General features: G+C 30.8%; 1 protein-coding gene across 1 annotated transcript in view; it reads right to left on the bottom strand.

Moving 5' to 3' along the window:
* Positions 1-15,287, bottom strand: part of LOC107452438 (nose resistant to fluoxetine protein 6-like) — a 68,815-nt gene that overhangs the window by 12,107 nt on the left and 41,421 nt on the right. The window contains exons 5-9 of the mRNA XM_016068913.3: positions 8,654-8,741; positions 6,643-6,743; positions 4,030-4,200; positions 1,338-1,431; positions 935-1,027 (exon numbers count right to left, since the gene is read on the bottom strand). Of these exons, the coding sequence (XP_015924399.2) occupies positions 935-1,027; positions 1,338-1,431; positions 4,030-4,200; positions 6,643-6,743; positions 8,654-8,741 (547 nt within the window). The remainder of the gene's footprint in view (positions 1-934; positions 1,028-1,337; positions 1,432-4,029; positions 4,201-6,642; positions 6,744-8,653; positions 8,742-15,287) is intronic.

Genomic DNA, 15,287 nt, shown 5'->3' with positions numbered 1-15,287 from the left:
AACTAATTCATCTGAGTGGAAATAAATAATAAATCGCCGAAGCGCAACTGAAAGGTGAAAGTTGGGGTTCAGTATCTTTTACTGAGAGAAAATTAAAATGAAGTAGTGAGATTGAACAAACAAGTTTGAGAGAGAGAGAAGAGGTTTTGTGGCAGACTGCCTCGCCTCCCTTCGAGGTATTACCCCGAGCTTCACAGGTGCACAGTAGCCACATAGCCCCAGGGAAAAGGAGAAATACATAATAAATGCGCAAAATTATTTACAAGTATTTACAGCTATTTACAAAATTTACGGGACAAAACTCCGTCGGATAGGAAAAAGGATAGCACTTATTCGCTTTCGCTTTATTTAAAAAGAACTGGGCACCTGGGCCGCGCAGCGTCCCCTATCCCATACATCGTGACATATATACATTGTGTTTAAAAACATTTTGAAATTTTGCTACATTGTGGTGGCAAAAGGATAGCACTTATTCAGAGATGCCAACTTGCTCCGGACAGTAAATATATATTTTAAAGTGGTAGTTTATCACTTATGATTCTTGGTTTAATAAATGCAATTTAGTAGATTTCATCCACCACTATTTCTAAATAATTCGCAGGATTATATAATTCACCACTTCATATCACCTAATGTAATGCTATACCTTTTAAAAAGCAAGCAAAAGTAGTCAAATATTTGCAAAATTTACTCTGTAGTTATTTACAGTTTTTAAAATTATTTTGGCGTGTCCGGAGCAGTTGGCATCTCTGCTTACTTCATACACCAATAACAGATTCTACAAACTTGAACAACTTAAAAACATTAAGTTGCTACTGTTTATAAAAATTGTTTAAGTTTGTTTATTAAATATATGTATAGATTGAAACACGCATTTTTAGTTCCACAGGCAAAGATAAAAAATTCGAATGTTAAAATAAAAACTGTAGCTCACCTTAGAAATCGACGTAAAATATATAAAAAAACATTAAGACGTCCCCTGGAAGCATTCATGAATTTCAAAGTGCTGAAAGTGGTTAGCAGTCCACTATAAATAACAAAAAGAATATTTTTTTCATCTAATATTAAATGCATCTATAAACTTTTCATCACAGAAAAAGTCTAAATCTAGTGTAAAATGAAAAACTTGGATCAATGTAATGATAAGCACCATTGCTCAAAAAGATATTTTTAATGTCAAATTGTTTCTTAGTATTGTATCCAGGTATTTCATCAGATTTTCCACTAGATTTCAGCACAATTAACTTTCCATCAGAAACGCCATGAGTAATTAGAAAATGTGGCTTATCATTACACTGTCTCAAGCTTCTTAAATAAATTTTAAATTATCTTCTTACCTGAGGAAGATGAAAGAGGATACAGATAGCCATCCGTTGAGAACAGCTTCAAACTCAATGTTACGAAGCCAATATCTAGCTTTGATGGGTTGGCCTGCAAGATATATTTGTTGCATTAGAACTTATATTAAGCTAATTACAAAGATAAGGTGTGTAAATGCGATCATATTAACTAGTTCTAGCAAGACCCAGGTAACAATAACTTTTTCTTAGAATGCTTACAGATTTTAGTTGATGGTTCACAATATTAGCACGCGAAAAAAATACTTAAACTAATTAAACTGCTAAACTTCTACTTAAGAAAAGCTGTAAGTATTAACCATTTTGAAGGCCGTGGTAAGTATACTTACCACCACGTTTTACCACTTTTAATTTAGGTTTCCATTTTTCAATAACTTCAGCTTTCTTGAAGTGAGTTTGAATAAAATTGGTAACCATTTGTCACTTTTAAAAAACGTATAAAAGTTATAAAATACATAATTCCTTTCGAAGTTTGTAGCATTTAAGGAATTTATTTTATAAATAAAGAAAAATAAAAGTCAGTAAGTTCCTAATAGTTCATATTAAATATATTCACCACCAAAAAAATTGCATTTTTATAAACTAAATGAGTTCTTTTAAATATCAATTACTGTTCTTAAAACAATTTCAATTCCAAAAATACTTTAATTTACCTTTACTGGAAATAAAGGCCCCATTAAAGGGTTAAATAATAGTTAACCTTTTCAACACCAAATGCGTTCTTATTTGCCAACGCTTTTCAAATGCTTTTAACTCCTCAGCTTTGACTTTTCAACATCCTAATATCAAACTTACAAACGAATTTGAAAGGCAAAGTGGTTTTTGTAGTCAGGATATTTGTTATAAATTTGCTTAAAAATGTTTTTAATTCTTCAATCTCAACATTTCAAGTTACTAATATCGAGCTTAAAAACGGATCTGCATGGCAAAACGTTTTTTGAAATCAGGATGTTAGATATAAGTATGCTTAAAAATGCATTTAATTCTTCAGTCTCGACTTTTCAAGTCCCTTATAGCGAGCTTAAAAACGGATCTGCACGGCAAAATGTTTTTTGACGTCAGGATGTTTGATATAAGTATGCTTAAAAATGTATTTAATTCTTCAGTCGCGACTTTTCAAATCCCTTAAAACGAGCTTAAAAACGGATCTGCATTGCAAAACGTTTTTTTCTTTTTAAAATCAGGATGTTTGATCTAAGTATGCATAAAAATGCATTTAATTTTTCAGTCGCGAGTTTTCAAGTCCCTTATAACGAGCTTACAAACGGATCTGCATGACAAAACGTTTTTTGAAATCAGGATGTTTGATATAAGTATGCTTAAAAATGTATTTAATTCATCAGTCGCGAGTTTTTAAGTCCCTTATAACGAGCTTACAAACGGATCTGCATGGCAAAACGTTTTTTTGAAATCAGGATGTTTTTTTCCCATTTTTTAAAAATAAAATATACTTAAATTTTTTTTTTTACTGTTTCTTCAGTCTCGACTTGTAAAGGCTTATCGGTTTTAAAAACGAGTCAACATGACAAATCGTATCTTGTGATCAGGATGTTTTGTGTAACTTAAACTGTTCAAAACTTCATTATATGAAGATTAAAACATTTTTCAAATTTCCGTACCATTAAGAAGGTTGTTAAATGCCCATAAATCTCGAACTACTTTATCATATTTCTTAAACTTGATTACATGATTCTACGGCTCCACTTGAATGGAAAAATTTTCAATATTAAAACTTTATAAAAGGCTGCCGCAAATTTTTGACGTATTATGGTTTTAAAGGGCCTATATTATGGTTCAACATGGAACCGATTTTTTCCGAGAGCTCAATATGATGCTTAATGCTAACATTAGACTTTTTAATCACCTCAATTGAAACTTTCAACATTATTCTGCTAATTTCTTTACTCAGATCATAAGTCAATCTTAAAGATTTGTAAATTTTTTCTAACATTTCGAAAATTTTCAGCAAGATTTTTGATTAGGGAAACATTTCCTTTCACGAAACAAGTAAAAATTTTATTATTCGTTGTGTAAATTTTATTTAGGCAATCCAAAATTCTAATGGATTTCTGTTATTCTCGGACTCTCGCTCTGCCCTCCAGGTCATTTTAGGAGGAGACTCCCAACACACCCAAGATATCATCCTGCTCTTAAACGTAATAACCACTGCCCAAAGAACTTGTATCCTTCAATGGATACCAGCACACGTCGATATCGATGGTAATGAGAAAGATGATATCCTGGCCAAGGAGGCCCGAGATAACTCCCAACTTTCCAATAGCATGACCCTAACTGATGCTGATGTGATAGCCAGTCGCAGACTACTTTCTGCTACCTCTCAGAAGCGCTCCATCCCTGACCTAAACTGTGATAGAGCCATTTTCACAACCATAGCTAGATTGAGGACTAAGCACTTCAAGGGAATGAAAATATTTCCAGATGGCCATCGAAGCTACAGAAGCCGAACACCGAACTCTCTCCCAAATATGTCTTTGATTTCCCAGCCATATTGATGAAGCTCTTCAGGATCCATCCGGATTCCCCGCAGCAACTCCTCTATTCCATAGAGATTATTGATGTGGCCAAAGCTGTTTCAGATACTTTTGGACAAATTTAATTTTCCTTGCACTACTGGACAAGACAACAACAATAATAAAATTTTTTAACTTACTAAGTGACTGAAATATGATCCAAATGTAAGTGTGTCCAAGAATGACCCATGTCATGCTCAAGGCACGGATCCCATGAAGACATTTCATCCCTCCGGTACGACTCTCTGAAGATAATAGTTTTTGAGAATTGGCTTGTATAGAAAATGCTAGGAGAGCTTTTTGTCCAAAACCTAGAAATATATAATAAAAGAACAAATCTGAACTAGTTACTTTTATGTGATTCTAAATTGTAAAGAGAACTAAAACTTGCATGCAAGCGCTCATACGTACTGAAAAAATAAAAACAATAGCGACAAATGTATCATGATACTCACTGAAATTTTATAGATTTTGTTCCATTTAATATTAGGAATTCAATTTTACAGTTTTCACATTTAGACAAATGTATAATATTCTCGAAATATTATAATATTTATTAGCTAAAGAAAGATATTTTTAAGACTAATTTTAGTTAATAGAACTTCAGAATTTAGTAGGATTTGAGCATAACACTTACGCATTTTTACTTAAGATAGCTTTTTTTCGTCTAAAAATTATCAAACATAATTTATTTTTATAAATTAATTTCGGGTTATAAAAAACTTTCTGTATAGAATCAAATTTTAATTATAAATAAACACCCTTTTACGCTTGTTTAATTATAATAGAAACTGCTAATAAGTAAATAAATAAATAAATGAAAATAAAAAAAATAAAAAACACTATGAGTTTGTGTCCTTTTTTAATATAGTTTAAATAATAAATAATGAATTAACGAAAAAGTAATGATAAATTATTACGAAAGTATTCGTTTGTAAACAAGCTTAACTATAAAAGATTTCAGAACAATGCGAAAAGAATGAATTGTGTCAAAATGAATTTGGTTAATAAAATAAACAATAATGTTTTAATCTTTATTGTTTGCTTTTGTAACTACTCAGTTATTACAACATTAAGTACAAGAATTAAATTATGCAAATGATGCCAAACAAGAATTAAATGATGTGTAATTATTCAAATAAATCACCACTGAGAAAAATATGACAAAAGGAAAATGGGGTGTAATATGTACTGATTTATTCATTAAATTTTAAGAATTTCGTAAGAAGCTTTCCTTACAATCAGTCAACAATCAGCTCTCCTATTAATGAAACAGCTTCAAAGTGTTGACCTTACAATAAGCAAAGGTCCAGAAATGTCTAGCTTTTTTAAATTTATTACACTTATGACTGATGGTTACGGAATTTTATTGATGTTTTTATTTTCTTTGTTCTAAAATTGAGGAGCAAAAATGTTTGAATCCAATTTCGTTGGAAAACAATGAGTCATTTAATTGTTGAATTAAATGTCTGATATAAGGATGCTCTTTTTCTTTCGAAACGCGTTTTCATGATGTGTTTTAGGAAATTATTTTTCATGTTTTTGACACCAGATTTATTTATTTTATTATATTTTAATAGCATTTATAATACTGAATTGAAAACAAAATAATTGAAGAAAATGTGTTAGTATGAAATGCCGCTTGAAATTTATTATTGATTTTTTTTATGACATTGGGGATTAAATTTTTTGTTGTTTTTATACAAGTACTAATTTATTGCACTTTAGATTGATGGTTAAGGCATCCCATTAATATATTTTGTTTTTGCTGGTACTAAATTTGTGGAGTAATATCAGATTCCGAATTTTCCCGATTGTGGAAGTCTTGAACTAAATTTTTATTTCTGTCAGAGAATGTTTTTATTATTCTTTTACATTCACCGAAAACTATAGGAATATATAATTAAGTTATGTTTCTAAGAATATGAGAACAAAATTTAAATTATCAGTAAATAAATAAATCAACTAATTAAATATATAAATAATATAAAAAAACTTATAAAGTATCACTATATTTTAGAATTTCAAACAGTTATGGTAAAAAATGAAACTTAATAAACTTAGTGGCGGGTGGTAATTACCAGGACGGCCGGGCCTCTACTTTAACAGAGCCACACTAACTAACACATATACACACATCCTCACATTCCTTTAACTCGCCCCCCCCATTGTGTACATTCCCAAACTGTAAATACTGTAAAGTTTATTTTCTCATTGTACTTTAATTGTACCTTTTTTCATGTACTTTTTTATTACTTGTAATTTTGTTATTACCTAATAATGGCAAAGTGCCATTTTTTTCTCTCTCAGGAACTCCATTTTGCTCCCCAAACTTTATTTTGCCGTAAGGCCTCAGACTCCCAGTTCCACTACAACGAACGAACGAATAAACTTAGTGGGGCCTTCTGGGCTGAGCGGTATAACCCGCCAAAAGCTGTGTGAAAGTGGCGGGTTCAANAAATCCCGCCGTAATCCTGGACATATTCTTTGTTAGGTTCTTCTGTAACTTGTTCTATCGGTTCTTCTAGGTGACAAAGGTTTATAAGCCTAAATTGAGCAAACAAGCTTGCAAATATATGTAATTTCAATTAAGTAATCTATATGGTAAATATTCGATTTGAAAATTTATTCTTAACAATTTAAAGTAAAATTACATTTAACTGTAGAAAGCCCTAATATTCTAAAATTGCTCGTAAATATGATTAAAAAAAGTTTAAAATACTCATTAAAACAAACCCTGATTGATTTCTTACTAGGATCATAAAACTTTTTGTCTTCCAATTCCATTTTTGAGAGGTACCAATTTAGCCAAGATCCGGCGCATATTAGAATTACAAGCAGAAAGATGATGAATCTGAAAAGATAAGAAACATACACTTATTTATTTTTTTAACTATACATAGTTAAATTTTACTAGTAAATACTTTTAATCCCATGTAAACTTATCAATATACTATGTCAATACTATAATGTTTATAAAGTATCCAAAATTACCTATACATAACTGCCAACATGCTCAGATGATTCTAGTGGTAGCAAAGTTAAGGTTTTAAATGTTTAATTCTCAAATTGTTAGATTTTATTTCATAACTGGCGTTGAGCAGCCAGCCCATTTTTAACTTTACGGTTGTCAATGTTCAACTTCACAGTATTCTGAGTCCAATCAAGAAGCAAGGAACTCCTGGGTCAAGTATAGGGGAAAATTTGTAAATTAAGCCAAGTTTAGATATTAAATTTATGATTCACAAATTGGTGGATTTTATTTCATAACTGGCGTTGAACCACCAGTGGACTAATCGTTAAGACACGGTTCCCAGCAGATCACGAAGTCAAGCATCACTGACTGTGGTCAGTGTGCGGGTGGGTGATCACTTGGATCAGTCTGCGTAGGGACCGAGGGTGTGCGGTAGTGGTCCTCGTTAAACTGTTCTACCGTAAAGTGCTCGACTTCGCGTGCAGGTCGTCGGGCTACCGAAGCGGGGGTGCCATCCCCTCTGCAGAGGATCAAAATTGTGATGGCATGTCTTCGAATCATCCTCAGGGAAGTTTCCCAGACCGTCGCCAATAGCCCATTGTGCAGCTCTAGTGGGACGTAAATGAACTACAACTACAACAATGTTCAACTTCACAGTATTTTGAGTCTAATCCAGAAGCAAAGAACTCCTAGATCAAGTATTGGGGAAAGTTTGCCTTCGTGGAAGACTTTTTGATGGTACTAACACGAATTTGAGTTACATGGAATGGAAAACTACTGAAATCTTTGACGGTTATCCCAACGGCAAGAGGATTTTAACCCATGATCATACTACCATGATCATAAATACCATTAGGTATTGTTTTGACGTCAGCTCTGAAGTCTCATACTTATCAATGAAGTTTAAAGTTTTTAGAGGTTTGGGGGACCGGGAATAAATTACAAATGGAAAATAATGTTTTTGAACACACACTAGGCCAAGACTTTGTTCCTATCTTTGACGAAACTCGATGAGGCTACACCTTTTTCCAGATATGTTTCTGGATACTGTTCTACTTTTAATCAAATTTTAAATTGATGGTGGTAATTTTAAATTGATTGTGGTAATTTTAAATTGATGGTAGTATGGAAGTCCTTTAAAAGGCCTTCCATACTACCATCTTGCATGGAGATAGATAATCATGTTTCGGTAGTTTCTACGAGTGTTCCACGCCCCACTTTGACTCTTAAACTTACTGGTATCGATCTATCATGGTGTATTAAATTTACTGGCAGCTGAAGATATTTAGGACTCCACCGTCTTGAAATTTAGCAACTAATTTGGGACAAGATTTTCGACCCGAATGATAAAACTTTATCTCAAATAATTTGGGACGGACGGAGTAGAATTTTTCAAAGTGTGGAATAATTCCCAGAAATCAAGTATTATGCGTATACTTGATTTCAGGGATACCACAGGTGATTAAAAATGTAAAAAGCTATGACTTGCAATTCAAATTATTTATATTTAAAGCAAAAGAACATTATTTGCCTTGCGTATAATACTATAGTAAACAAATAAATATACGCTAGGAAAAGTTGCTCATTTTGATCTCTTTTAACTAAGTATTGAATTTTATTAATCACTACAGTTTGTGTTTTTAGTTGCCCGTGTGAATCCTGCCATGATAAATTTCTGGGATAAAATTACCTAGGTACCAGCCTTCGTACTTCTTTTTAAAAAAATTAGAGATTAATAATTTCCCAGGGATTTTAGGAATTAATAATTTCAAAACGAAATATTCACTTACAAAACAATAATATGAATTGGTTCTACTTCAATTGGCCCTTTGACTTGACATTGAGGTACACGAACTTTAAAATTCAGAGGCTTCAGAGCTATAAAAGAAAAAAAAATATTTTAGAATAATATCATATGCATTGCAAACAATAAAAGTATCAAATTAAGTAACTTATGGAAGATAATAAATACTTACTGAAATATATTTTTTGAGTGGAATTGTCTTTGGACAAATGAATTTTATAATTGTGTGCAAAAATTTTTCAACTCGTTTAATATTTCTCGAGATATGACAAAATACGCAAAAATTTAAAATAACATTAAGGGGTCCACACTTTGGATCGCTCTCCTGACCAAAGTAAGGGGTCCATATTTCCCAAATTATGGCCAAATTATAAATTATGGTAATAAAGGGTCAGAAATCTGAATCCGCCAAAAAAAGTATGGTTGGTATGTTCATTCAGAGAAAGTACATTTTTGTGTCTGATTTTGTAACTTAAGGTATTCCATTGGGGGGGCATGCACTAATTAGTTAGCATGTTTGAGGTCACCCCGTCAAACCATGAAGATTGAGACCTAGAACGTTAAAATCCGATCATTAGATCAAAAGTTATTCAGAGTGGTCCGTTTTTTGGGGGGCACTCATTATGGACCTCGGTCCACATATGTAGACCATCGCTTCATAGCTTCTAAGAACACGCTATAAGAAAATTTATACATGTTACTGAAACATTCGTGAACGTTTAAGCTTTCTGGGGATTCCAATTCATATGTGGATCTTTCATTACCTTGGTCCACAGATGCGGACCATTCATTACCCTGGTCCACAGATGTGGACCATCACTTCTTAGCTTCTAAGAACACACCATAAGAAAATTTATACACGTTACTGAAACATTCTGGAGATTCCAAAATATGCCAAAAATACTTATTATTTGGGTAGAATTCCATATAAACAGACGTGATTTTCGAAAAATGACACAGAATCTTTTTTTCCGAAAACGATAGTAATTTCAATTATTATATAGTTTAGCCATTCTGAAATTAATCATTTTTCTTTTGACTTAATAGTTCTGCAATTTGTATGAAGCTTTTAAGTTTATATTTACTTAATATTTAAAAATAGTACAGTCAAGAACATACAGTTCCACGCTTGTGTTCCTTTGCAAAATTTATGACAGCGTAGTAGTCAAGAGAAATCTCATAGCATTATGAAATCTATATAAGATATATCTATTACTAATTAGAGAGATTATATCGAACTAGTAATATTTTTATGTGCATTTTAATTAATTGTTGTACGTTAAGGTGCGTACATATATTTAATAACTTGTATATTTTTCCATAATTTTGAAATTGTACCTCCAAGAACTAAATATTCTTTTAGAACTAATGCTAGATTCATTTAAATAATTTTTTATTTTGCTTGGCATGCATAATTGAACTTGTTTTGAAACTTAGATTTAAAGCATTACTGCAATGTGCTTTGAAAAATTTTCGTATTTTAATATTTTTTTTTCTATGTTATTATTAAATCTCTTCATCATTGTATTTAAATAGACCATATTATAACAATATGCATGTTTGTTCATACTTTAGGTGCAATATAATGTTTGAAATGTACATATTTTAATTACTTAAGACTTCAGGTCCACGAATGTGTACTTAAAATTATTAGTCCCGCTGGCAATATAATTCGTATTTTCTTTATCTCATTATTATTTATGGCAGTAAAATAGAAATTCGAAACTGTAAAATACTTTTTTTTGCTATATTCCTTTTATAGAAGTAGTGAAGAGAATAATGAATGTTACAAATAACCGATTATCTAATAAGGTGGGACACGATCTGAAAAAATTTGCATTGACAAATGTTTCATCAGTCTGTTGGAAATTTAATGTTGTTTTATTTTGTAAAAATTGAAAGACGTTAATTTAAGCTTGCATGGCATCGATCGTATCTTAGCATAGGTACTTATTTAAGTTTGAAAAAACTGAACTATGCAGTTGTGCAATTAGTATAAAAAAAATGAAAGGAAATTATTTCCGAAGTCTGTTCTTGTATCTAACACAGAAAAAAAAAAGAGCTAAGTCTTCAAATAATTGACTGAACGAATACAAACAATATCTTTTAAGTACTTACTTTAATGATTTTGAATGACAGCTATTCAAAAATTCCATGCATGACCTCTTATTAGAATCAAAGCAAATGACAGCGCGTTTCCAATTTAAAGTTACTATTAATATAATTACGTTTACCATTAGTTATGCCATTTGGCATAACCTTTATCATAACTGAATAGGTAAAAGGAAAGCGTCATGCATTTATGAAAACTGTTCAGTGCTCAAAATAAAGAATAGAAGACCTTAATAACTTTTCAATTAATGATCGAATAATGGCGTACTCAGATGTGATTTTAATGGTACGCGGGTTTCCCTTTATACATGCCTATTAGCTTGCGTAGTTGATATTATGAGTTACGGAGTCAGTGACAAAGACAAACTATATCTGAATAAACAAACCTTTTTTCTTCTTCTTCACAAATTTGGATTATTGGAATACAAAATAGCGGGGTAAAGGGTTATCAGAGTTTGGATGTTATGGTCACAATAGCTTAACCAGTTTAACAGTCAAAAGTTTGCACCTCTTAATGTTAATTAAATTTTTTGTAACTTCATGACATTTCTGAAACCATTTTAACGAATCAGAAATTCGTAGCAAATGTAAAACTCATTCATCCAATGATAAGTCCTTAATAATTAATTATAAATACTAATTTTTTTCATTGCTTTAGAATAATGGTATAAAATTTTAATTTTAATTTTACTGTTTTTAAGGCATGCAATGCGTAATTTTAACCCTTAGCACTCCAAGTACTTTAACCCTTTAATGGGCCATTTATTTCTACTAAAGGTAAATAAAAGAATTTTTGGAATTGAAATTGATATAAGATTCGTAATTGATATAAGGAAATAAAACTAATTTAGCTTAAAAAAATTAATCTAAATTTTAATACCATTTTTTTTTTTTGGTGGTACGTATATTTACCACGACGTATTAGGAACTTATTGACTTTTATTTTTCGTTATTTATAAAATAAATTTTATAACTGCTACAAACTTCAAAAGGAATTATGTATTTTATAAATTTTATACGTTTTCTTAAACTAGCAAATGGTTACCAAATTTATTCAAACCGACTTCAAGAAAGCTGAAGTTATTAACAAATGGAAACCTAAATTAAAAGTGGTAAAAAAGTTTACCATGGACTTTAAAAAGTGGTGGTAAGTATACTTGCCACGGCCTTCGAAAGGGTTAAAATGCTATTTGAACAAATGAAAGCATTGAATCATGTAAAGTACATAATTTAGTATTTTTCATAATTTTTAAAATTCATTAAATAACGTGGTTACTAATAATTAACATATAAAGTTTTTAATTTTAGAGTGGTGACTTTTGTTGTCACATCAGAGGCGACATCCCAGTGCTTTAATAGTTAAACTATATAATTATAAATGACAAAATACAAGATTTGAACGAAATCGATTAATTAGAACAAAAGTTAAGTCCACAGTAAGGACCAAAGTTTCCCATTTTGGGAACATACTTTATTTTGAAAGAGATAAAAAATAATAACTCCATTTTCAATCAACGGATTTTATTTTTGGAGAATTAAGAAACTTAGTTCCGTCATATTCTTATTTTTTATTTGAAATTATAAAAATGCAAATTTCTTTAAAAACTAAAGCGATTGCTAACAATGAAAATATACAATTAGATAAAGCGTTTAACATCTTTTTTCGTATAAGCACATTTTCCATTAGTAATAATAATAAAAAAAGATGCCCCTAGCAGGGAATCTTGGTGTTTAAGCGTTTTATTTAATATTTTGCAGACTGTACGCCGAATTTAAAAGATCAAAGCCCAAGGAAATTATAAACAGTTCACCAATTCATTTTCATTGATTACACTGAGGATCAAATTTTTCGTTGCATTTATACAAGCACTTGATCTTATCTAATCCGTGAGTGGGGGTTTCATATCTGAAATTGGTTTTGTTTCGTAAACTGCAGAGTTTTCAAAATGTTGTTTTCAGTTTAGTTTGTATTTTGTGTGAATGAACTAGTTTATAAACAACGTATAGTTTTAAATACATACATATACACTTGTATGTTCCTTTAAAAATAACACTTAAGGAAAAAAAAAAGCATATGATCTTAACGTATTGCATCATAATCTGATAAAAATTATAGCCTTTTTCCTACCACTTCCCACGTAGCAGAGAAGTGGAGACACTTAGCATTCACAAAAATGAATTACGAAAAAAAAAAATCCTGGTTAGGAATATATTATTGAATTGCATAAAAACTAAAGCTTGTAGTAAGGAAAAGATTGTAGATTTGAAATTAGATACGTGTAAGATGCGTTCAAATTTCGGACAAATAGTTTAACTAAAAAGTGTCGAATGCTGGGAAAATTTCAAAATAACAAAATGTAAACAAATTGTGAGAGGATTACTTACGATTACAAAGTGGGAAAGTAATCATGCTATAATTTGTTTGCATTGTGATATTTTGAAAATATTCTTTCAATATTTGAAACTTCGCGATTTACTCTAGACTAACTAGACTAACCTGAATACATTTTTCTCCAAACTTTAAAATACACATGGATGAGAAACAGAATTTGCAATGAAAAGTTTCTCTCGTAGTATAGCGTCTTCTTCAGCACCGTGACAACCTCTCGATCAATAACGGGTTGCTGTAGGAATAATTTACTTAACTATAATATTTGTAAAAACCACAACGTATTATTTTTCGTATGAAACGCATCTGGGAGAGAATTTTTCGACTTTAAATTGCAAAAATTTTTAAGTGAAAAACGAATTTTGCAGCAAGCATGTACGTAAAACAACTTGAAATAAACTAATATAATAGTTTTGAATAAATAATTTGAATGCCAAATGTTATGAAAAAATCAGTATACAAATTCATGTAATATTATTAAGTTTTGAGTACTTTTTGAGTATTGTAAATATTTCTTTTTTCCCTTAAAGTTATATCAGTAAGATTGCTTTAAAAAATGTAGCTACCTATTTTCAGAAATTTACATAACTATTTTAAAGAAAAGACTGATTATTCAATTATTTATTTCTAAAATAATTAATCATTTTTTGTTCACACTTATATATTAAAAAATATGAATACCTATACCATTGCAATATTTTACAGGGTTCATATGCGTCTGGAAAAAAGTGGTAGTATTATTAATATAATTTTTTTTTGTATTACTGTTTGTAGCTACCAGAATATTTTATTTCCTCAAATTAATATTTTTATATATTTAAATGCGACGGTAGAGGAATCATTTTTTGTAAATATTTTTTCTTCTTGTAATTTTTGTTTCCCAACTTGTAAATAAGTCTTGTATTTTTCTAGATATTCAATTATTTGTTACTTATTACCATGGCAAAGTGAATTAATCTTTTTTCTCTACTTTGACGTGTGCCATTATTTGTTGCATTTTATGTCATCTGTCTATTGTTTTTGCTTATGTTCTCATTATAGGATAAATGGAAAAAGGGCCATTATTGGCCTCAGGAGCCCAGCTAGACCATCACTTCCTACATCAAAAAGCATCCACACTGTCTTTTATAAGTAGTCCGCCCAGACTATTTAAAAAGTGAACCAGTTGTGCACATGAACCCAAAATCTTTTATAAAAGTAATTGAGAGAAGTTTATTTTATATACTTGAGAATTGAATCTGTAGTGGTTGACAAGTGAATGAGGCAAACCAATAATATTCATAAGTAAAATAAAATTTTAGTCATATATTTGCTACCACTCTCTTATTTTAACTATATTCTATATTAAATGACTCGTTATACTGTAAGTGGATATCATATCTGCCAACTATCACTCTTTCCGAGAATGGATTTTCAGAGTGGTTGTAAAACAATAACCGAAAAACAATCTGACTCAAAAATATTTTTTTATTTTGAACCCGTTAAAATTCGCTTGCGCAAGGACTATTATTCTTTCATATATTTATTGTAATTCTTTATATGTAGTGGTGGTCAAACTCATTTATAATTATCATTATAATTCAAAAAGTTAATTGGAATAATTTGAGTATTGCTACCACTTCAAATATGAAAATAAAATCTTCCGGAAGAGTTGGCAGGTATGGTATATTCATCACAGTGGCCTGACCGGACTACCTATAAAAAATCGTGTGGAGGCTTTCAGTTATAGGAGGCGTTGATTTTTGAATTCGATTGCAAAGGCTTGTTCAGCTTCTCTATAACAAAATTAATACTAATTATTAATATTACTAGGTGCGAACGAACTCCAATTTCAAAATTCAAATAGTAGATAGCACTATGGAATGACAAATATTTTTAGCATAAATAATCTGTATCTTTTTCCATTAAAGTACTTTTTATTCTACATAAAGCACAGATTTTGAAAGCAGTATTCGGGAAGGGATAAGACTGGCGGTTCCCAAAAGGCGTTCCATGGAGTGCTAGGGTTCCATGGAAATGTCACAGGGATTCTTTAACCCCTTGGGGACGGGTGATTCAGAAAAGCATTCGTACAAAATCAGAATCAAGTTGCAATCTTGCTACAGCTTTCTTTGAAAGG

Source organism: Parasteatoda tepidariorum, chromosome 9, assembly GCF_043381705.1.
Source record: "Parasteatoda tepidariorum isolate YZ-2023 chromosome 9, CAS_Ptep_4.0, whole genome shotgun sequence".
Taxonomy (NCBI): domain Eukaryota; kingdom Metazoa; phylum Arthropoda; class Arachnida; order Araneae; family Theridiidae; genus Parasteatoda; species Parasteatoda tepidariorum.
Note: the sequence above shows the minus strand (reverse complement) of the source record. Positions and strands in the feature narration are given on the sequence as shown.